The sequence below is a fragment of the Malus sylvestris genome, chromosome 12, assembly GCF_916048215.2.
Source record: "Malus sylvestris chromosome 12, drMalSylv7.2, whole genome shotgun sequence".
Classification (NCBI taxonomy): Eukaryota; Viridiplantae; Streptophyta; class Magnoliopsida; order Rosales; family Rosaceae; genus Malus; species Malus sylvestris.
In genome coordinates this window covers 32,011,306-32,033,464 of record NC_062271.1, presented here as the reverse complement: position 1 = coordinate 32,033,464, position 22,159 = coordinate 32,011,306, and the positions used below count along the sequence as shown (strand labels likewise).

The 22,159-nt window shown below is 37.5% G+C and overlaps 4 protein-coding genes across 8 annotated transcripts; 1 reads left to right on the top strand and 3 right to left on the bottom strand.

Annotated features, from left to right (window-relative positions):
- The first annotated feature begins 562 nt into the window (after nt 1–562).
- LOC126593300 (ALBINO3-like protein 2, chloroplastic) lies at nt 563–4,614 on the top strand. The gene is made up of 12 exons (XM_050259337.1): nt 563–1,073; nt 1,567–1,673; nt 1,812–1,939; nt 2,340–2,411; nt 2,512–2,613; nt 2,729–2,782; nt 2,917–2,982; nt 3,067–3,114; nt 3,191–3,367; nt 3,504–3,559; nt 3,644–3,761; nt 3,856–4,614. The coding sequence occupies exons 1-12, from the start codon at nt 754–756 to the stop codon at nt 4,015–4,017; spliced, it is 1,410 nt and encodes a 469-aa protein (XP_050115294.1). The 5' UTR covers nt 563–753; the 3' UTR covers nt 4,018–4,614.
- On the bottom strand, nt 4,257–9,191 carry LOC126593299 (uncharacterized). 4 transcript variants are annotated; one of them, XM_050259336.1, is made up of 10 exons: nt 8,151–9,180; nt 7,352–7,443; nt 6,526–7,226; nt 6,345–6,415; nt 6,103–6,192; nt 5,826–6,011; nt 5,589–5,693; nt 5,206–5,341; nt 4,706–4,906; nt 4,257–4,377 (listed from the first exon to the last, which is right to left on the bottom strand). In XM_050259336.1, exons 1-9 carry the CDS (start codon nt 8,517–8,519, stop codon nt 4,755–4,757), a joined length of 1,902 nt encoding a protein of 633 aa, XP_050115293.1. In that variant the 5' UTR covers nt 8,520–9,180; the 3' UTR covers nt 4,257–4,377; nt 4,706–4,754. The 4 variants fall into 4 exon arrangements, 3 of the variants coding, with proteins under 3 accessions (XP_050115293.1, XP_050115292.1, XP_050115291.1); XM_050259335.1 differs by lacking the exon at nt 4,257–4,377 and adding an exon at nt 4,575–4,613; XM_050259334.1 differs by lacking the exon at nt 4,257–4,377 and having other exon boundaries at nt 4,575–4,906; nt 8,151–9,179.
- Nucleotides 9,192–11,133: 1,942 nt separating this feature from the next.
- On the bottom strand, nt 11,134–15,957 carry LOC126594524 (ALBINO3-like protein 2, chloroplastic). 2 transcript variants are annotated; one of them, XM_050260877.1, is made up of 14 exons: nt 15,492–15,957; nt 14,891–14,997; nt 14,514–14,641; nt 14,063–14,134; nt 13,828–13,929; nt 13,378–13,437; nt 13,169–13,234; nt 13,000–13,047; nt 12,606–12,782; nt 12,455–12,510; nt 12,253–12,370; nt 11,868–11,957; nt 11,651–11,760; nt 11,134–11,551 (listed from the first exon to the last, which is right to left on the bottom strand). In XM_050260877.1, the coding sequence occupies exons 1-14, from the start codon at nt 15,866–15,868 to the stop codon at nt 11,386–11,388; spliced, it is 1,677 nt and encodes a 558-aa protein (XP_050116834.1). In that variant the 5' UTR covers nt 15,869–15,957; the 3' UTR covers nt 11,134–11,385. The 2 variants fall into 2 exon arrangements, with proteins under 2 accessions (XP_050116834.1, XP_050116835.1); XM_050260878.1 differs by having other exon boundaries at nt 14,514–14,611; nt 15,492–15,509.
- Nucleotides 15,958–16,823: 866 nt separating this feature from the next.
- Nucleotides 16,824–21,532, bottom strand: LOC126594272 (protein PELOTA 1-like). Its single transcript, XM_050260512.1, has 16 exons — nt 21,323–21,532; nt 21,115–21,197; nt 20,576–20,654; nt 20,429–20,503; nt 20,287–20,343; nt 20,107–20,152; nt 19,749–19,824; nt 19,297–19,372; nt 19,149–19,181; nt 18,994–19,062; nt 18,663–18,769; nt 18,190–18,262; nt 18,054–18,092; nt 17,484–17,578; nt 17,251–17,357; nt 16,824–17,131 (listed from the first exon to the last, which is right to left on the bottom strand). The coding sequence occupies exons 1-16, from the start codon at nt 21,371–21,373 to the stop codon at nt 17,058–17,060; spliced, it is 1,140 nt and encodes a 379-aa protein (XP_050116469.1). The 5' UTR covers nt 21,374–21,532; the 3' UTR covers nt 16,824–17,057.
- Nucleotides 21,533–22,159: the final 627 nt, after the last annotated feature.

Genomic DNA, 22,159 nt, shown 5'->3' with positions numbered 1-22,159 from the left:
TTTTAGTCCAGAGGTCAGAAACAACTTTATACTTCAACCTTCTGGTCTAAATTTTTGAAGTATTATTAAAGAATAAATTTAGGCTAATTTTTTTTAAACATTATTATAATTTAATTTGATGAACATTTTAACCTAAAAATATTTAAATTCCGATAAATATTGAAAAATCACTAAATTTGGATGTATTGAGTTAAATAATTTTTTTAATTATTTTAGCCGTTGGATTTAAATTTGGGCCGTTAGATTTTTTTTACCGATAGATTTGATTATATTTGATTTAAGTCGTTGGATTCAATAAATCCTGGGAGACATGCCCATGTGGGCGGGGTCTCGCTGGTGGTGCCCACACAATTTTCTGGGCTAAATCTTAGGGGGAATTTGACTTTTGTTTGGCTTTTAGCTTTTAACCTACACATTTAGCATAGGTTGAGTTGGGTTGGAGGGGGGAATAAAACCTAAAAAATAGCATTTAGCTCAGAGTTAAGTTTAGTCTAAAGGCAGTTCAGAAGGCATTTTGGTCACTAAATATCGTTGTATCGAAAAGAAAAGTTTTTTTAAATGTACATGCCCTTTTTTTCGTTGGCCCAACAAATTAACCAGAGTTTACCTTTAACTCAACTTACCATTTTCTGCATGATCATGCTTTTACAGTCTATCTGTACTTGCATATGCATGCCAAATATATATATACGTGCATAACAGTCGGAGAGTACAATTTACAGTCAAAGCGAAGCTAGTGAGGGAGACGATTCGATGGCGTTGGCGCACCACCTCCTCCGTCGCTCTCGCGCCTCTGCCGTCTTCAACTTCCAGCTGATGGTCTCCACTCTCTCTGCGGCTCAGCCTCACGCGAGTCAGTCCCACCTCCCTCTCCCTCTCCCGTTTGCCCCAACTCGCACTTTCTCCTCTCACACTCCCTGTCTCGATCTACTCGGTCTCGGCGTGGTCTCAGCTGAATCGGCGGCAACTCAGTCCACAGGGGTTTTGAATTCTGGTGCCGAAAAGTCGCTGCTTCCAATTGACGAGCTGATTTCGATGCTCGACTGGTTCCATCAGCTCACTGGCTTACCATGGTGAATATTCGTTTCACTTCAAATTTATGGTTGCGTGTTTGGTTATACACGTTACGTGCGGTATAACTGCTCTTAACTACTCGAGCTACCAGCCCGAATTTTTGTAAAGTTGGAATTCCAATGACCATGGTGAATCTTCATTTCACTTAAACTTTATGCTTACTTGTTTGGTTACACACATTACATGCGGTATTAATATTCTTAACTACTCAAGCTACAAGTCCAAAATTTGTAGTGTTGGGATTTCAATGTTCATGTGGTGAATCTTCAATTCTCTTCAGTTTTATGCTTATTTGTTTCATTATACACGTTATGTACAGTATAAATGCTCTTAACTACTCGTTCTACGAATCCGGAATTTGTAATATTGGAATCCCGAGGAGAAAAAGAAGTAAATTTTAAGTAATGTAACTTAGGACGATATATAGGATTTGTAAATGATAGTAAATTTTATCTGTAAATTTTGGTTACTTTGAATTATGTATATGTATAGGTGGGTAGTAATTGCTTCTTCAACTTTGGCTATGAGAATTACATTGCTCCCCATTCGTATGCTGCAAATTAACAAGTTGACAAGGATTGCACAGTTACTTCCCAAATGTAAGTTTTAAACTTTGACTTGATCAATTCATTCGTTTCTTTGGCAGCTTTACTCTTGCAGTTATCTTTTGCAGATCGAATGCTGAAGTTTGGTTTAACCCGAAACAATATCTGTCTCGTTACGTGTTTTTGTTGTAGTGCCTCCTCCCCTGCCACCACCCTTCTCTGGAAAGAGTTATATGGGTCAAATGTCTCGATTTTACAAGAAAAGCAAGGCAGTAGGATGTCCCTCATTTCTATGGATCCTTGCATACCCCATTGTCCATGTAACCTTCTTTTATCTCATACTTTTACAAAGCACGCAGCGTAGTACTATTTTCCTTTTTGCACTTAATGTAGGAGCAGAAATGATGATACACTAACATGTGATCCCTTGAAAGCACGCCGCGTAGTACCATTCTCTTTTTCTTAGAATATGAGATTGGCAGTTAAAAATCAAGTGATAAGAAAGGAAGGATAACGTGAGAAGTAGATCAATTTCAAGTTTCCAAAGACTTAGAAACCTTGACTGTGAAGGGAGGAATGTGAAGTTTTCTGTGTGGTTAAGACAAAGCTGTGTTGGTCTTTCTAAGACAAAGGGTATTGTGTTGTTGCAGAAGTTAACTAATGTTAGTTAAACAAGTATTCGCAACTAATGACGTTTCCCTCTCTTCCACTCAACTGCAGGCGCCCTGCTTTATCCTGTGGCTCAATACTACTAGGAACATGTCACTTGATAATCATCCTGGGTTTGATAGCGTAAGGCAGCGACAGACTTATCTAAATCATCGATTTTATGATGCAATTTTTCTTTAACATTGAAAGCAGATGAACATGTGATGGCGTGGATTCATTTCAGGGAGGCACTTTATGGTTCCAAAACTTGACCGAAAGTCCACATAATGTTTTAGGCCTCGTCCTTCCTTTCATGATTGTTGGTTTGCACTTTGCTTCCGTTCAGGTACTTTTACCGATTCTTATCAAACGAAGGATGCTTGTGGCTAATTATTCTTACGAGTTATACGTACCTCTCAATCTTAAGAGTGAAAGCTGACATTGATCTCATGACTTGTTAGATTTCTTTCCAGACGGTTGGAGAAAGGACGGACATGTATGGTTTAATGAGAAAAGTAAGTAGACATAACAGCCATAAAAAAAAAAAGGGTTACATCTGGGTGGTTTATATCTTACTGCAGTTCAGCGGTCAAAAACATCGATTTTTCTAATGAACTGCAACTGATTGGAGTTCTCTATCTTACTGCAGTACTACAAAGATTACTTGGTTTTCTTGACCGTGCCTATATTATGTTTTAGCTGCACTATGCCTCAGGTGATTTAATTGAACCATATGTGAAATTAGTCTTCATAATATTGAACCATATGTGAAATTTCATGCACACACTTTGTTTTGCAGGGAAGCCTCATCTTTTGGGGTACGAGTAGCTTACTAAACATCATCCAGGTAAAAGTCGCTGTTTTTTTTTCTTTTCGTTTTCTAATATGGGGACGTTTGATAACTAGTTCGTTTATTTTTTCAGAAATTAACTCTCGATGACCCTGCTGTGCGGGCAAAGTTGCGGTTTCCAGGCATAGATGCTCCTACAGGCGCTGCAAACTCTGAGGATTTGAGTACTCGCGAAATTTCGCCCTTGGCTTCTCCTACAAGAACGAAGACAACAAATTTACACAACCTGTCCCCTATTGAGCTGCTTAATGTGAGTGTGTTAACAGTGTTATCAACTGCAAACTTTGTATCAGTTTTCGTTCTCAGTTTTCATACATTTCGAAGATTTTCTAACCGACGGAACACCGATCTGGCCACAACAACGTACTCGGGATTCATCGACACAGCTTTCAGTCCTAGTCTTATCACGGGGAGATACAGATAGAGCATTTCATATGCAAAAGTAAGTTGTTCTGTTCAAATTAATCACAAAATTTGCATACTTGATCATAACATTAATCGTCTGTTAATTTTCTTGAAAAAACAGACTTGCCCTTGAGAAGGATCCTGAAAATGTAAAAGCATTGATTATAACGGGTCAGACTTTGTTGAAGAAAACTTTGAATGCAGAGGCTACTGAATACTTCGAGCGTGCCCTCACCAAGGTCGGGAAACATATTTGATTGATATATCGTCGATATTTGATTGACATGCTGTAGGGTTTATTCATTCCTAATCACTCTCTTAACTTCTCATCAGCTCTTCAGCGCTGGCCGGCCGACGGGAGCCGAGGACGTTGATCTTCTAATTATTGCATCTCAGTGGACCGGAGTAGCCTACATACGGCAGGTGAGGTCTCGAGATCGATTCCCCCTCCCTCAATATCATTGTATCAAAAAAAGAAAAAAAAAAAACATTTGAGACCGATAAGTTCGATTTATATGACTGGGCAGGGAAAAACTGCGGAAGGGATTGTACACCTTGAAGGAGTTGCAAAAATGGAAGTGCCAGATGAACCAAGAGGCAAAGCTCATTACTATGACGCTCTGCTATTGCTTTCAAGGTATTCATCAGATCAGTAAAATTGTGAAGAAAACTTGCACGTTACGGAAAGTGATTTTGCAACTCCTTCCCTTTTTAGCCTTTGAAGAAAACGGGGGTGCGAAAATCACCACTCTTGCACGTTATTAATGACTTGGCTTCTCCTTTTCAGCGCTTTAGCCAATGTGGATCGCAAGGCTGAAGCCTTGAAGTATCTGCGGATGGCTGCTGCTTACAATCCTGATTACAATGAATACATAGAGCAATACGAAAAGGAAGACGAAGACAACAGTCCCGTGTGCTACGCAGCGAAAATCCAGCAAGACAAGACAAGGTTGGGCAGTAAGAAGAGGAGGATCAAGAAAAAGAAGAAATAAGTAGCTAGTACAGTAACTGGTCGCCGAGTTCATCTTACTTGAGCAGCTTCCGGCTTAAAGTTTGTAATAAGCTAATCACTTTGCATTAACATGCTGTAACTGTTTAGATTCCACAAGCAATTATTTTACACTAGTAACTAATAAATCAATTAAATTATATCCACGGATATTGCCCTAATGAAACATCGTACCGAAAAAATGTAGTAGTAGGGAGATGTGTAGTTGAGATGCTACGCAATGCTACGTTTGGCTTTCTGTTGATTTTGTAGCTAAAGAACGGAACAAAGACTGCGTAGCTACTAACTTTTCCCTCAACATAACGTTGTACTCGTGCAAACTTCTAAGATTCTTTTGAACATCAGACATATCCATTTCAGAAGCATCCTTCAATTCTGCAGTGAAATAACAATTTAAGGTAAGCACGGAATCAGCAAGTCTAGTTCAAATCTGTTTCTATTTGATAAGTTTCATTCAAGTCGCCAGCAATCCTGGTTTGAAATCGAAACTCAATGACTGCTTGTATCTGAAGTTTACACTTCATCTCAATATACACCATGGGAACCACCAAAGTTTGTCCTTCATCCAATCATTTCACCAGAGATACAAACTTAAAATGCAAAAACTCCGACCTTGAACCGAACAAACCAAGATGGTGGCCCATATAGCTATACTTCATGAGTTTAGTTCTTACCTAGTGAAGGAGGTGGAGGAATGATATCATCAATTGTAGGAGTTAAGGCTTTAGGTGGACAGGAATCTTCTTTAGACGCATGAACAAATTGCTGTTTTCCGTCCTTTGTAGAGCCAAGCGATTCCATTTGCAGAGGCTGGAAGACAAACGGTTCAAAGAGATACACACATTTAAAATGTCGTTCACTGATGAGTGACCTAATTGTAAGAAATACATTATTTCGAAAAACTGTAGTCGGAATTCTCAAATAGTGATTTGAATTCCCAAAATTCGGGTTTAAGCTGTTAGTGAAAGTGATAAAAGGGTGGACAGATTCACATTAAAGAGAAACTAGACCAATTATATCCATGGTTTCTGACAAAGAAACAAGAAGAGTGACTCACAGGTCTGACTGCTGAATGCGATGAACTTTCTTCCGGGTTCGGTGTAGTTCCCAGTGTAAATGACTTCACACTCCCAACAGTGTCAGAGCACTCTTGAACCAGAGTCTGCGAGATCAATGAAATGTTAAAAATATAAAAGTAACTTTCTTGGAGAAGAAAGTACTAAAACGTTATGAATCAGAACCTGGAAACCAGGTTCCCATGGATCTAAACAAAGACAGAAACATAAAACATTACCTTCTTAGGCAAGCTGAGCTTCCTGTTAAAACTAATCACTGTTTCTTGTTGCCTTCGCTTATGTGATGATCCATTTCGATGAACTGATTGTGTACCACAATTCACACAACCTGATCCCTCGTCTATGCTCTCGTAATAATCCTCCAATGCCTTGCAGCCCCATGTATACATCACATATTTCCTTAACTAGTTCAAAGCATATGTTTCAATGAGTATTATTATATGAAGTCAGATCAATATGAAGTTAAATAAAATGGAAAAATATGAAAGAAATTACTTTATCCCAGCGGTCTTGAGCTTTTCGCCGATTTCTGATCCTCCGCAACACGATATCTTCATTCCGGAGTTTTTTTATCCTGAACTCAAACTGCAAAAGTAAACAACAAAATTATGAAAACGTGAACATAGTTTTTTCAGCCCGATTTTTGTATTAGGCTTTCCTTCTTCACAAACTTTATAATCAAACATACACACAGTGACGAAGAAAAAAAAACAAAGCTATAAGATCAAGTAACGTACTTGCACCAAAAGGTAGAAAAAAATGCCAATACAGATGCAATACAGGCCACCAAGATCCGCAAGGAAGCTCACTACATGTCAAGGTGGGCAAAAATATTAGATCATCAAAACTTCAACCAAGATGTCGTAAAGAGAAAATCATTCATCTTTGATGTCGTTTTAATTGGTGCAGAATACTCACCAGGACCCGCAACGTTTTGGTTATCTATCTCCACGATATAGGCAGAGAGAAAGTTGATATATAATGTAGTGTTGAGCATTCCATCCTTAGAATTTTCAAGGGACGATCGGAGCTGACTTTCATCACTGAAAAATGAACCCGGAACAAACTCATGAAACAGAGGTTGGATGAGCCTTAGATCATGATGATTATGGTATATCTGGGGAAACAAACTAAATTTTAATATATTTGTAGTATTTCCTCTGAATGTAACTGGTGTATCATCAAAACTGCTTCCATTCTTTAGGGTTCCGCTAACAAAACTGACATATTTTTTACTAGCATGACTCCTTGTACTGAGATTGAACTGAAATCCAACAGCAGCAGCAGGATTATTAGGAAGATCGACGAACTGCCATGAAATGTACAAATTGTCTTCAAGTGGTTGACAATTGCTGCACCTAAGAGTTATAGTTGGTCCTATACTCGTATTCCGACACGAGTAGTTCCCGAATTTTGACAGAGGAGTGACTCTGTAGTCAATGAAGCCAGGATTTCCAGTAACTAAAGTACCAAGATCACGTAAGTTTGAACAGCTCATACTAGAAACCGCGGTTACGTTAAATTCCATGTCATTCTTGAAGGCAGCCAAGTCAGGTGCATTTGTTGCTCTGACATTATGCACCTCGATACTTCTATTTGATATGGTTTGGTAGAGCAACCTGTGAAGAAACTGAAAATCCAAGTAAATATAAGCTAATACATAGAAACCATAAAAAACCTGCACAGCTAATAAAAACAGCATGAAAGACGTGACAGTTTGAAAGAATTATATCAAAATACTCACGCAGCAAACAAGCCAACGAAGAGAATCCAACTTGCCATTGAGAACATTCCACCAAGTTCCGTTTTTCGTTTCTTAACTACCTTTTGATCATCCTGTGCCACAAATGAAGTTAGTTAACATCCATTTGCATAACTCGCCATCGGATGGAAAACAAATCTATTTATAAAGCTGTCATAATCTAATAAAATTGAATGCTGAAAGTGTCACATCCCGGCCCGGTTCCACCACATCCAGGGCCCGCTCCACCACACGATATTTTCTGCTTTGGGCTTAACATTCCCTTACGGTTTTGTTTTTGGAAACTCACGAGCAACTTCCCAATAGGTCACCCATCCTGAAAGTGCTCTGACCTTCTTCTCGCTTAACTTCGGAGTTCCTACGGAACCCGAAGCCAGTGAGCTCTAAAAGCCTCGTGCTAGGTAGGGATGTAGGTAGGGATGAGAATATATTTAAGTATTACTCCCTGGGTGATGTGAGATGTTACAGAAAGTGCCTTCATCAGGTAGCCACATAAACAATCCACAACAGATCAGCTCTCTAAAAAACAAATGTATATGATGCCTTAATCTCGTTTCTTCGCCTAGAAATGTTCTTACTTCTACTATATAGATTCAAGGACCAAGAACACACATCCGCCTTAATGATGCAAAGGGGCAGACACACCGCCCTGATCAACTAGCCTAACACACATCCGCCTTAATGGCTGCATATTGTGCATCAAAGATTCAATAACAATAATAAATAAAAGATGATTAAGCTAATAAAAGATGTTTAATTGAAGAAAAAGAACACTAATTACCAGCCAATGCCTAGTGGCAAAGCAAACATCCAATCGGCTAATCCACCACCGGAGCCGGAACCAAATGCTCCGGCCGTCGTTGCCGAGCTTCATAAACCTGAGGAAGAGGCAACAGCAAAACCAAGAAAGCAGCAACACAAGCGTGGCCTCCAAGAAGACGGCTTGCGATTGCGTGAACTTTCTGATGGAGTCAAAGGAGAAGAAGGTCTCCGGGAAGTTTAAGGCGTAGCTGTTGATGCCGCCATCGGTGGAGATGGTGGAATTGGCGGCAAACAGGACGCAGCTGGCGGCGGTTTGGTTTAGAATGTACCCAACTGCGCAGGCGCACTGGCTGCCATTGTAGCTGATGCTGTTTGATGGACATGGCATGTTCTTCTTCTTTCAGCTTGTTCTTGATTTTTAGAGAGAGAAAGACTATATATTTAGAGAGAGAAAGTTTGTATGTTTTTTGGTGGAATTAAACGGTGGGTTTTGGTGGAATTAAACAGAAGAATGAGGTTCTTATTTATGGAGGGTTGGGAGGGTAGGTCAACGATGTAGGACCGTTGTGATATTTTTATGTGGGAATTTTTGGTTGAAACTTGTGCTGTGAAAATTGAGGATTTTGTCCTTACGACGCGGTTGAGAGTTTTAAGGTTGAAACTTATGCCGTGAAAATCGAGGATTTTGTCCTTCTGAGTGAGTTGAGAATTAAAAGATACAGAATTTGAGTTAGGTGCTAGTTAGAAGATTATATTTATGTTGTTTCGAGTTTTTCTTATAGCGATAATCAAACTCGAAACTTAAAGTTTAAGAACGAATGTTTTTTATCAACTAAGTTACAAATCAGTTAGATAAAACAGAGTTATAGAGAAATAATTAGGGGTTGGAGGAAGGTGGGATGGATTGGATCTCCTGCTAGAGAAGTTGTGAGTTCTACAGAGAGAGAGAGAGAGAAGAAGGAGAGAGAGAGGATAATAGGTTAGGTTGGGCTGTGGTGAGATGTTTGTTCGATTGATGCGTTACTTGTGTGTAGATTCCGTGAGTTTTGCTTGTGTTCCTGCCCGATCCAGTTTGTTCTAGAATTCACCGGAAAGAAATGTGGGCAAAGAAAGGAATGTTTTAGAATTCACAGAAAGTGTTCCGGTGAATCTTTAGCTTTTTATTTAAAATTACAAAAAGATAAAACGGTTAAAACACCACCCGAAATCAACATGGATTAGATTTTAGAGTCTCGTCTGTTTGTCTTCTCTGAGAAAGAGATTCTCTCCAGATCTTTTTTTTCAAAATTCGCGAATCAATTGATCCGAACCCTTGAAATTTGATTAAATGACAAAAAATTATTATAACTTTCAAGAACCCGGATTTCAAAAATTGTTGGATCAAATTTCAATAGTTCGGATTACTTAATATGCGAGCTTTGAAGCTCTTTCCGTCGAACTTGGATTGTTTGCCCTTTCCATGCCCTCCTATATTATGTGATCACGGTTAAGTCATGTCAATATTTTATATTAATTTTTTTATAGAAATAATAAGATAAAAAGTAATGAGAATATAAAATATTAACGTGGCTTAAACGTGATCATATAAATATCAGGTATGAAGATGGTATGAGATGGGAGAGCAGACAATCCAAGTCCCTTTCCGTCTCCTCTGTTTGTTGGTGTGAGTCACATCAGCTTGTGCATAAACGTTACAACCTCGCCCAATGTGGACATGTTGCAGACACTTTTGGACTTACATGTTAATTACGCTGTACACGCGCCAAATACACGGTTCCACATATAAAACAAATTATTAAACCCATATTAATATACTCGGTTTTGACCAATAAAAATAAACTCGGTTTTGAACTCATGACTCGCCACCAAAATAACTTGATGCAGAAAAAATAATGTTAGAAAGTAAATTCAAATAACAAAAATATTAATAATTTAATTTAAAATCAAATCGTACAAGTAAAAACTCGATATCTATCTAATAAGATATTAAATCATATATAAAATAATTATATTAGTTGTATACACACGATAATATATTATCTATTTTATACTAAGATCACATTGAGAAAGACTCTAAATCTTCGATGGGGGTAAAAGTTAGCGTACACCTCACCGCCAATAGGTTGGATTGCAATGACAAGCAATTATCATATTTAATTGACAAAAAAAAGGTGGGAAAGAGATTCTCTCCCGATCTTTTCCACCAAATTCGGGGATCCGGATCATTAAAATTTGATTCAACAGTTAAAATTATTATAATTTAAAAAAAAAAGTCTCTATGCAGTTGGATCAAAACTCAATGGCCTATATCTCCGAACTTGATAAATTTAGTAGAAGAAATCCGAGAAGGATCACTGGAATCACCGAGGTATACACTTGTAGTTTATTAGTATTAGGTGTCCCAAAAAAAATATAGTAATTCAAATAAATTAGAGTTAGATCATTACCAGAAAGAAAATAAAAAAAATAAAAAAATATAAAATGGAGGGCACGTGCCGATGCAGCCTTGCTTGCTAAGAATTAGGATCTATTGCCAGCTCCTGCTGCTGCTGCTGCTTTTTTATCTTTTTCTTTTCTATTGTACTATTCTCCCTCCTTTACGAAGACTTCGTCTGAAAGGAACTTTTTGAATTTTGCAAAACATTTTTAATCCATAAATATTATTTATAAACACGCAAAACTGACGTAATTGTTGACGCCCTCTATAATTACATTTTACTTACAACAATAGAAGGCGTCTACAAGTATATCAATTTTACTTGTCTAAATATAATAATTATCTTAATATATCATTTCAGGTGGGCATGCATATCGTTTTAAAACCTCTTAATTTGTATAATTAAGTAAAACCATGCTTGTTAATTACTACTCTGGCACTCTCAAGACTTATTAAGTCACTCTTAATTTGTATAAACAAATTGGGACCGTTGGATACGATCAACTACCAGCTAACGAACTTGAGAGCCAAAACCAACTAACATAACTAACATGACATCAGCTGCTGCATAAGAATTAACAGGTTTTATTGTCATCAAAACTAAGCTGCTGTATTTTGTCTGAATCCACTAAAACTGTAAGATTTAAATGTTCATAACTTATTGTTACAGCAAATTATTTGATTCCGAAACGCTGGAAAATTCGGTTGTAAAATACAAATCAATGATCAAGTAAAACTATAAAAGAATGAGCACAAAAATTAGAATGAAGTGAAAAACAAACCAACAAAAACGATTTCTGCAACGATTTATGCAGAATCAATAGTCTCGTCGCCTACTGCCCGCCAGATCACTTACAAAACTGCCATCCTCCTCGTTTTCTTTTTCGTATTGCTCCAGTAATTCGTTGTAAGTGGGATTATAAGCAGCAGCCAAGCGCAGATACTTCAAAGCTTCAGGCTTGCGACCCTCGTTGGATAGAGCACTGAAAAGGAGAAAGCCGAGTTCTCAATAGTACTGCAAGTTTCTTTTTTTCATAATAATTTGCAAGTTTTCTTCACAGTTTTACCGATGCGATAAATACCTTGAAAGCAACAACAACCCGTCAAAATAATGAGCTTTGATGCTCGGTTCATCCGGCTCTTCCAGTTGTGCCACTCTTTCAAGGTGTACAATCCCTTCTGCACTTTTTCCCTGCTCAAGCATGTTGGAAGAGAAAATTAAACATATCGCGTTTGACCTGCTAAAAATAAGTACAGTTCCATGGCACACCACAAATGAAACTTAGTAATGAGCCTCACCTGTCGTATGTAGGCAACACCAGTCCACTGAGATGCAAGAATTAGAAGATCGATGTCCTCCCCTCCGGTCGGCTGGCCAGCACTGAGGAGCTGTACAGTAATTAAGAGAATGATTAATGAATGAATAAATGAATCAACGGAGAAAAAGATTCAAATATAGCTGTAATTGCAAAACAAAAAATGTCATGAGACAAAGACATAGTATGCGTCTGAATTATCATATTTCTTCACTTTTTGTGGTGCAGGCAGACACTGTTAGTCTGTAATCTTACAATCAGAAAGCGTGGTGTGAAGGCAATTGCCACACCCAAGATAAACGTAATCATGGTTACTGATATGTAAACAGAAAAGTAAAAAACCATATAAAGCAAACAAGTATGCGGACCTTGGTGATAGCACGCTCAAAGTATTCAATGGCCTCTGCGTGCAAACTTTTCTGCAGAAGAGTCTGACCCATTACAACCAATGCTCTTACATATTCCGGATCCTTCTCAAGGGCAAGTCTGTTTTCGAAAAATTCTCTATTCAGTACACGATTAACAAGTGATATGATAAAATATGCACTGTGATTTGTACGGAGCAATTACTTTAGCACAGGAAGTGCTCCTTCTTTATCGCCTTTTGATAAGACTTGGATGGAAAGCTGTCTCAACAATCCCAGGCATGATGTTGTAAGAAAATCTAGAATAGCAACGGATTGAAAGATAATGCACGGGCTTCTAGTTCACAAACACTTACATTAAGCAACTGTTTAGGGGACAGGTTCTGTAAATTTATTTTCTTCCATTTTGTAGGAGAAGCCAAGGGTGATATATCAGGAGTACCCGCCTCCTCAGGATTTGGAGTGACTGTAGGAGCATCCTTGTCTGGCAACCCCAACTTTGCCCGTAGAGCAGGATCTTTGAGAGCTAATTGCTGAAAAGACAGCAAGATTTAGAAGGAAGCTAGTTTTATGATACTCATTTACAAAGTATAGTTAAAAAGTTTTAGCCCATCATCCATTAAAATTTATTTATGAAGAAGCACTAATAAGAAAGTTTCATGTACCAAGATAAAAAAGAAATCAACCAAAGTAACAAATTTGTATCCTCTACTTAAAGGCATGTTAAACAAATAAGTACAGTTTACTCACCTGAATGAGACTTAGTGAGCTATTCGTAGCCCAATAAACTAGGCTTCCCTACAAAATAACGTAGATGTGTATGTCAAAAAGCTTCTGGGGCCAGCATAGAGAACAATCACGTGAACCAAAATATCAAAGCGTAATTTCACAAACTTGTAAAGACAAAATACAAAATTACCTGAGGAACACAGTAGGTAATAAATAATATAGGGAAGGTCATCACATCCAAATAACGCTTGTAGTACTGCAGAAAGATAGAGAACCCTAATCAATTGTTCGCAAACAAAACTACTTCTAAAACAATATGACTACAACCTTTATTAACAAGAAAGGGAGGGGCTTTAGTAAGCAAACATTCTCGTTAGTAAGAATACTGTATGTACTCACGTTTGCTAATATGTCCAACAGGCCACTGGATTTTCCTACTGAAGAATTCTTAAAAGAAATCTGATGAGTTGAAGAGATAAACATCAGTTACAATCATAAAATGTATATACAAAACAAAAATGCATATAATCAGCTACAAAAACACTGCAAAAGAGCCAAATTTGATCCAGCATTGAGTTAGATTGCCTTCCAATGATCATTAGATCTTTAATTTCCCTTATTGCCTCTTGACTTGCATCAACCACAGTACAATAAGAATCACACATCAAAGCTCCCGTAAATGGGGCAATGAGAGCATCATCTTTGCATTTTAAAGTTCTTTGAAACACGTTTGACCATATAAATAATATAATCATCCAGAAGGTTGATATAACATAGAGAATCAAGATAGATAAAAACATAAAATATTTAAATCTGAAATCAACAGAGACCAATTCCATGATTCACTACCTGAACATTGGCATAGTGCAAACCAGCAATCAGAAAAGGAAAGATGGAGCCAAGAACACCATGAGGTAATTCAGTCAAATTGCTGAACCACAAGGCGCCACCCTGAAATGAAATGAATGAATTCTACGCTCATCTGCTTTCAACGCTAAAAGAGAAGAGAAAATACACGTATGCCATAAAACTCAAATAAGATACATTATTTCAACAACTAAAAGGAAAGCGTATGTGTCCTTACGCAATCAAATCCATGATGATTGCCCAGTGACATAGTCCGAATGGTGTTCAACCACAGGAGAAAGCATGGAACCTGACAATGAATTAGAAAACAGAGAAACAGCATTATTAAAAACTTTTCTATTCAACGTTACATATTGCTTATTCTTTGTGCTAGTAGAAAAACTAACACATCTTCCAACCATTGCCCAAACTTTTCTTTAGAACTCCTAGTTTCACCAAACCCTTCAACTATATTAGTAAGGTTGCTACGCTCACCAAGCTTGCAAACTCATCACTTAACTGTGTCCTTTATCATCTTAGCACTCATTTATTCGACACATATGAGGAGTCCAATATACAATACTAGACTGATGGCTTTCTAAATGAAATCTTTTCTAGGTTCACATCCATCATCCAGCAATAGAATCACTCTCTCTTCCCTAAACCCAAAAATCAGATAAGAGAGTTACCTGAACAGAGAAGAACGCAAGGAACCATAACATCGAGGGACACCCGATCGCCTTTCTTTCTTTTTGAAATAGAGAAATTTGATTAATATAACTCTTTCCTGAGAAGAGTGGTGGCATTGGAGGAGGCACTATGAGAAATGTATATATGTTAAACAAAATTTTACAAATATGAATACAAAGTCTACATAACATACTGCAAGTTATGATATTTTCGTGCGAACCAAATGCAGAACACAAAAGTTCAACTAAATGCTAGTCCAGACCAGGGTCGGAGAATAGTAATGCATAGAACAGAATTGCAGTGTTTGTGTTCGTATGAGTAAAAGTGAAATTACAACAAGCACACAAAAGAATTGAAGTGGAAATCTAAATCTCACATTTGGGAAATAACTCTCCAATCCTTTTCAACTTTTGCAGTTGCACGATAAGTAACGGGAGCAACGAAATTCTCATAGCCAAAGTAGAGGACCCAATAACTATCCACCTGATGATAATTTAGAAACACAAAAAAACGAAATTACAAACTATAACTATTGAAGCCAAAAAGACAATAAAAATTTCATTTCTTGTTCTTGTGCTTTCCCACATTTTCTGTTTGGAAGGTGCTTTTATAGTCGCTAAAAGCACTTTCAGATAGCCAAAAGCGTTTCGAACAATGATTAGCAGAAAGATACAAACTTTTACACTTCAAAACAAAACGAAAATTTCAGTTCTTTTTCTAGTTCTTTCCCACATTATCTCAACCCTGTTTGGAAGTGCTTTTAAAATAGCTACAAGCACTTCCAGATCACCAAAAGTGCTTCCAACAACGGTTAGCAGAAACAGTTAAAAGTGCTTCTGGGGCAGAAATGCACCTGGAATTGCTCTGTGGAAAAAAACACTTGGGATGTGCTACTTTCAGGAAGCACTTCGGATTTTTATTGAAAATTTTCAATGCATTTCAAAAACAAAAGTAGAAATCTTTCGATCAACACTCACCATGGCAAACCAGTGAGATCATGGAACCCGTCGAGCACCGAAATCAGCACTCGAACGGGAAGCACGGAGTCTTCACCAGAAATGCAACCTAAACTCAAAAGCTCCGACTGAGTCGCCCCCGGGTCGACGGCGGAGAAGCCGAGCTGATCAATATCGGAGTCATCGGGAGAGCTGGTGGAGATAAATCGAGAGTGGTTGAAAGCGAGGGATTGAGCAAGCGCGTGGGAGTTGCGTGGAGGCGAGTGGCGGCTGTGGTCTTTGGGATTAGTGTTTGTGAGGATGTGGAATTGACGCGCGTGAGAAAGAGTGGGGAGGAAGTTGAAGGCGGAGGGGCGTATGCGACGGAGGTGGGAGGAGAGCTTGGAGGAGCTTGCCATTAGTGGTGGATTCGGAACGATGCGGAGGAGTAGGGTTTTGTGTCTTTGCCTAAAATGGTGAATCTACCGGCTCACGCTAATTTCACTTTGTCCACTTAATTGACGAAATTAAAATTTGCTAAAATTTTCACTTATTTTTTTTACTTTCGGCCATGTTTTAGGTCTGACTACTATATTTTTTAGCATTTTTTATGCTAATTTCCTTAGTGTGAAAATCAGTTTTGGTAATGTTTTGAGTCTGACTGCTATATTTTTCACTTATATTTTAGCTTTCGGCTTACAAATTCTACTACATATATAATTGTTGTTCAACAAATCATAAAACTGCTTCCAAATGCCTATAAAGTTTTCCTTGATGCCGATGGAAAAAATTTCATGAAAATAATAAAATACATTTTTCACAAAAAAAAAAAATTGTAAGTTAGCAATCACGGTTTTAGTCGGTTTTGCAAATTTGTTTAAAAATCGTCAATCTATTTGTTTTTACCTTCACTTCATCGTGAGATTTCTAAAACTAATGTAAGACTTTTTGTTGATATTATTGAGGATTGAAACCTATTTTGCAATGTTTTGGTGCTTGCTACTATATTTTTAATTTCTTTTTTATTTTTCGGCTTAAATATTTGCCAAATCTACATTTGTTGCTCAGTAAATCGTAAAACCACTTTCAAATATCTTATAAAGTTTTCTTTGATACTCACGGAAAAACTTGCGCAAAAACTAAAAATTTGCGTTTTAAAAAAAAGAACATTAGTTAATACTCACCGCTTTTTGTCGCTTTTTGTGACTTGCTACTATATATTTCATTTATTTATTTTTTGTTTGTTTTTAGCTTAAATATTCTATTAAATACACATTTGTTGCTCAATAAATCATAAAACCACGATTTTAGTCGATTTTGTAAATTCGTACAAAGACCATCTGTTTTAGGAGGAGAATTAGGAGATCGGATAAGTAAATTAAAACAGCTGGGAGCACTCGAATTAATGTCAATATACTTCACTCGATAAATCATATTGTATTAAGATACAAACAATACTTGAAACACTTTAAGAAGTCATGCGGTCAAACAAATGAAAAATGACAAGAAATTGCGACAAGCCTCCACTAAATGTCTACAACTGTTACCTGTAGGTGTACAATATGTTACAACACAAGCCTGATGATTTCCAACAGATCGCTTGTTCAGTTACATCTCTATATCGTCCAGGTCGGGTAGAGGGAAACGAAGGATTGCAGCAATGCCAGTTATCTGCGCCAGTTCTGTTCATATGATACGACGATTTTGAGAGTTTGGTTCAGGAATTTTTTAAAAGTGACAGATAATTGTAGCAGCATTCGTATGAACTGCATTCGTGTGAACGAACGATGGAAAAACTTACGTTCTCCCGAAACATGCAAAGAAGAAAAGATATGAACGGTGCCCCCTGAATCCTTCACTGATTTCACCAAATTGGCATACCTTTGCCTCGCTACTACGTCGGCATTCCTGTCCATCAAGAAATTCTTAATGTTGCAGACCTTTAAACTCATATATGTTTTCTCCGCATTTCTCCTGTAATGAAAGGAACATTTGGACCAGTTCATTATTGGTAAAGAAGACAATCAAACTAACCTGAAGAGTTCATCCGTTATCAAAAGGGTTTGGACAGCCATTCGATCATGAGCAACTTCAACATGCTTCGGTCCATAGCATGCACGATCCGGATCCTGCACAATAACAACAGTAAAAATTACAGAGAATGTTGGAGGAAAACTTAGATGAAATACGATAAAGCTTTTCTCCAAGCACAAAAATTCTACGAGTAAAAATTACAGAAATTTAATCCCTCCAACAGACTAACAGACACATTAACTTTTGGGTTGGATGGCGTAACTACTGAATTGAAGCTGCCCTGTCGCTCATTTATGGTTGTTACTCTCTATCCTAGTCTTAGTTTTCTTCCTATGACTATGTATGTTTAAAGCTCTTCCATTCAATATATATCATGGAATCAATCAAATTTCAGTGCTCGTAAAAAGGTATAACCCACGTTTTTTGGTCTTCAACTATCACTGGTTTTGTAAACATGCTTATCAAGATTAAGCCTCCAATCATTGTTCCAAGGGTTCGTCTTCGTCAGTTGGCATCCAAGTATAACTTTAAATTAAAGCAATAATTATACATTTCAGTTTAGAACCTGACATTTGAAAGCATGCTGAAGAAATCTTGGAGAACACGAACCTGAAGAAGAAAAGGCCCAATACACACTGTTACTTTTCTTTAGTTTGGCAATGACAAGTAAAGGAGTTACAAATATTAACCAAGTTGGGTGCTGTACCTCTTGCGCCGCTTGAGTATCTTTTATCATATTCATAACATTTGGAGCATCTAGAACTTCCCTTAAGCTATGCCTGTCATTGCAAGAAGATAAATGCACACTTGTAAATTAAGATCGAAAATCATAGACAATAAACTGCAATGGTGCATTGATTCTGTAAGTCAGCAACAAGATTAAATAATAATGAGTAAATGAGCATCACAGGTACGGGACGTATGAACTGGTAAATCCCCAACGACCCTTTAAAATACTAAAATTAAAAACATGATGTGTTCCCGGCACATTGCTAAAAAGTTACACCTGTAGTCAGTAATCCCAACTCCCAAGTACTCATTATTGAATATGAAACATTGAATGCAGACCACTCCAGCAACGAATAATGAACAGTTGGAAATGAAAATGATACAAGAACAAGGGTAAATCAAGAACATTTACAGCACAAATATGGTAGTAGTTTGAACACGTGACCATACTTGTAACCTGAGCTTGTGTGCACAAGAATAATCCGCGACTTGTTCTCAATAATAGTTCTCAGCTGTTTTCTTTCTGCTTCCAATAATAGGTGACGATGAAACTGATCCTGAAGCAGATAAGAATGCAGATTAGGATCAAACAAATTGCATTACGCTTTATATATAGTCAGTTCATAAAACCAGGTAAAGACTGATTCCACAAGTAACCAATTTAAGAAGAAATCTCTATCTGTAGTGCTAAAAATAGTCCACTAGTAAAAATAACGATTGAAGGCGATTCGCAATTTCACACTAAATGAGTTTCAAAAGCTCATACTGAGTCATATCACACCTTTGTGAAACCTGGACTTGCAATCACAGCACAGCGAACAACACTGAAATCAACGTGCTTCAAGAATGCCTATCGATATACAAAGTTGTATCATTAGATGCAAGCTATGTTTGACAGTGTGAGGAGCTTCCGAGTAAAACTCAACTTGAAATTACCTGTAACACGTTCTCAAAGAACTTATTCAAAGCCTATAAAAAACAGAAAGATATTAGTAATACAATAAGTACAGAAACTCTTTTAACATCATTCTTGCCAGATAACTTGATGTCAGGAAAAACAAATTCTAAAAAAAAAAAAACATACCGACTCATAACCTGCAATCCCAGGTCCGTGCTTGCGAGGAATTGAAGTTTCTATTCGCGAACGAGTAATTGTCATACTGATAGATATAGTTGCAAGAACATTAGTCTCATAAGGTCATAATTTTTCAGGTGCATGATAAGTATAGGATAACACTGCATATGCTTAATCTTGACTTTGGAGCTTTTTATGAGTGATATTTTCAAAACCACAATTTCATAATGAAAGTCCAAAAATAAGTTAATCAGAAGATTTTAACCAATCTGTCAGGCAGTTTCCTAACACACATTTCAAGGATATAACCAAGATCCTAATGCAGAGAACTACCAGAAAAATGGGGGAGAGTAATGTGGCTAGGGTCCTAGGGATGGGCAATGGGTCTGCATGGATACTCCACCATCACCATCACTCATCACCATTCAAACGAATCATGTTGGAAATGAAGTTAGGCACACCTTTTACCAATAAGGAGAATATGTGCTAATCCTTCTTGCATTAAAACCACAGCTAGATCAGCACTTGCACTGGGATCTGAAAATTGTAGAAACAAGACTACCACATAAATACAAGACCCTAAACATTAATGTCCATCCCTATAATAAGAGGGAGGAGGTTCCACTATGCATTGTATCATTGGTATTTAAGTAAATAACTGAGGCTTTCAGGTAGTACATTCCTTTGTCACATTGGACTACCTGAGACTGGAAAGGACTAAAACCCTTGCATAGGCTTATGCCATTGATGAAGACAGACACGAAATGAGACCATTTTAGTAATTGGCCAATATCACAAGAAAGAGAATAGAGTATATACTGGAGGCTTGATGGAGTTCGTGCAAGGCCAATGAGTCCCAGACATCCTAAAACATATGACATAGCATGACACAAGTCAATGCATTGGATTACAGGTTTATATCACATGAAATTCAAAGAATCCAACAGAAAAAATAAATATGGATTGTTATAAACTTGTACAGATTAACAAAAATTAAACCTTTCTTAAGACAAAAGGTCGGTGCAGCTCAAGCTCCAAAGTGTGAAATGCTCCTATCTGCATTAAGAAGATGAGAGGCTTAGAGCAGAACTTAAAATTTGCAAATTGGTCAGTACTAAATTCAATTTAAGACGATATTCACCTTTACATATTCATTCTCCAGGATATTCTTCCCACGTATACGCAAGACAGCTCCTACTTTGTCATAATCAGCAACCTAAAAGGAACGTAGGAAATAAGTACAGAACACCAAACAAAAAGCATAATTAGAGCTAATTTTTCTCCATACCTCCTCGACTTTTATTTCTAACTTCAGCTTCACGCGCTCTGCATCTCTTCCACCAGCAGCCGCTTCTCTTAGAACTTTCCTATTACACAATGCATACGGTTGTCAGGAAAATTGCTACTGGATACATGTTGACCAATCAAACTGGTTCCCGAGCATCACTTAATTAAAAAAGAATTCGTATACCATCTCCGCATATAAGAAAAAATACACTCAGAATCATAGAATTCGACTCGCATTGATTGCAAAGTAAAATTTGTCCTTTCTTCCTACAATTTCCAAGACAATGTTACAAGTACAAATACACTAAAATTTTCACTCAAGCTTACCCCTAAGAAAAAATATTTCGAGGAAAAAAAATAATTAATGAAAGTATTTCAGAAACAAATCCAATGCATCTAACAACTAAATTCAAATTCCTCCTATTAAAGTAAAAAATTTGAATTCAGCTGGTGTTGTAACAAGTAAATAAATTTTTTGTTACAAATAAAAATTCGACCTGCAATTAATCAATCAAATGGCGAAGGGGAAAATTGTTTTACCTAACAGTGACAGCCATGACTGTGTCTCCCGGAGCAATCAAATTATAAGCATACCACAAATCATCTGATTCTACCGGTATCATCTGCCACACCCACCAATTCAAAATCACCCAAAATTCAAATCATAATTACAGGTTTACACCAAAACCAGCAAAAACTAATCACTGTATGAACAATAATGATTATGAAATAATCAATCATAATTTACCTTAACGCTGCCGGGTCCGCCGGGAATATAGTCCTTCCGGACAATCTTCATGGTCGTGCTGTACCGGATTACTTCTCCGAACCAAATTCGAAGGAACAAAGTGTTGACCTTTGGGTATCCACCGACGACGAGGGAAGGAAGAAGAAGGACGGAAGGAGGAGCTTGAGAAGAATTCGGTTTGAGTGGCGGTAATGTTACGCCGTGCACGCGCGAAATACTCGACACGAGTTTTTCCGAGGGTAGACTTGGCGGGCCGGGCCGGGCCGGGCCCCAAGCATTTTATAAGTAATGGACTCTTGGATCGTTTACCTTGGGCTTGGTGTTATCGTGCTAATGCTCGAGATTAGTCCGCTATGTGTTACTTGACTACAATATTTATATCTATTTAATATAATTACTAATTATTATTTAACCGTCGAGATGAGATTGTAAGTATTGGACAGGGATCTTCTCCGAATCTCCTTCATCAAGTTCACCAAGTCCACTCATCTGAGTCATTTAAATTTAATCAAACAGCTAAAGTTTGCCTAGCTACAATATTTATATCTATTTAATATAATTACTAATAATTATTTAACCATCGAGATGAGATTGTAAGTATTGAACAGGATCCTCTCCTAATCCCTTCCACCAAGTTCACAAAGTCCACTCATCTGGGTCATTGAAATTTAATCAAGCGGCTAAAATTATTATAACTTTTAAAGAGACCCCATATTTGTAGCCGTTTGATCAAATTTCAATGCTCTAGATGGGTAGACTTGTTGAAAGGGATCCGGAGAGGATCCCTGTCCGTAAGTATTAGTCAAATTTGAAACGTAGTAAGATATATTTAGGGAA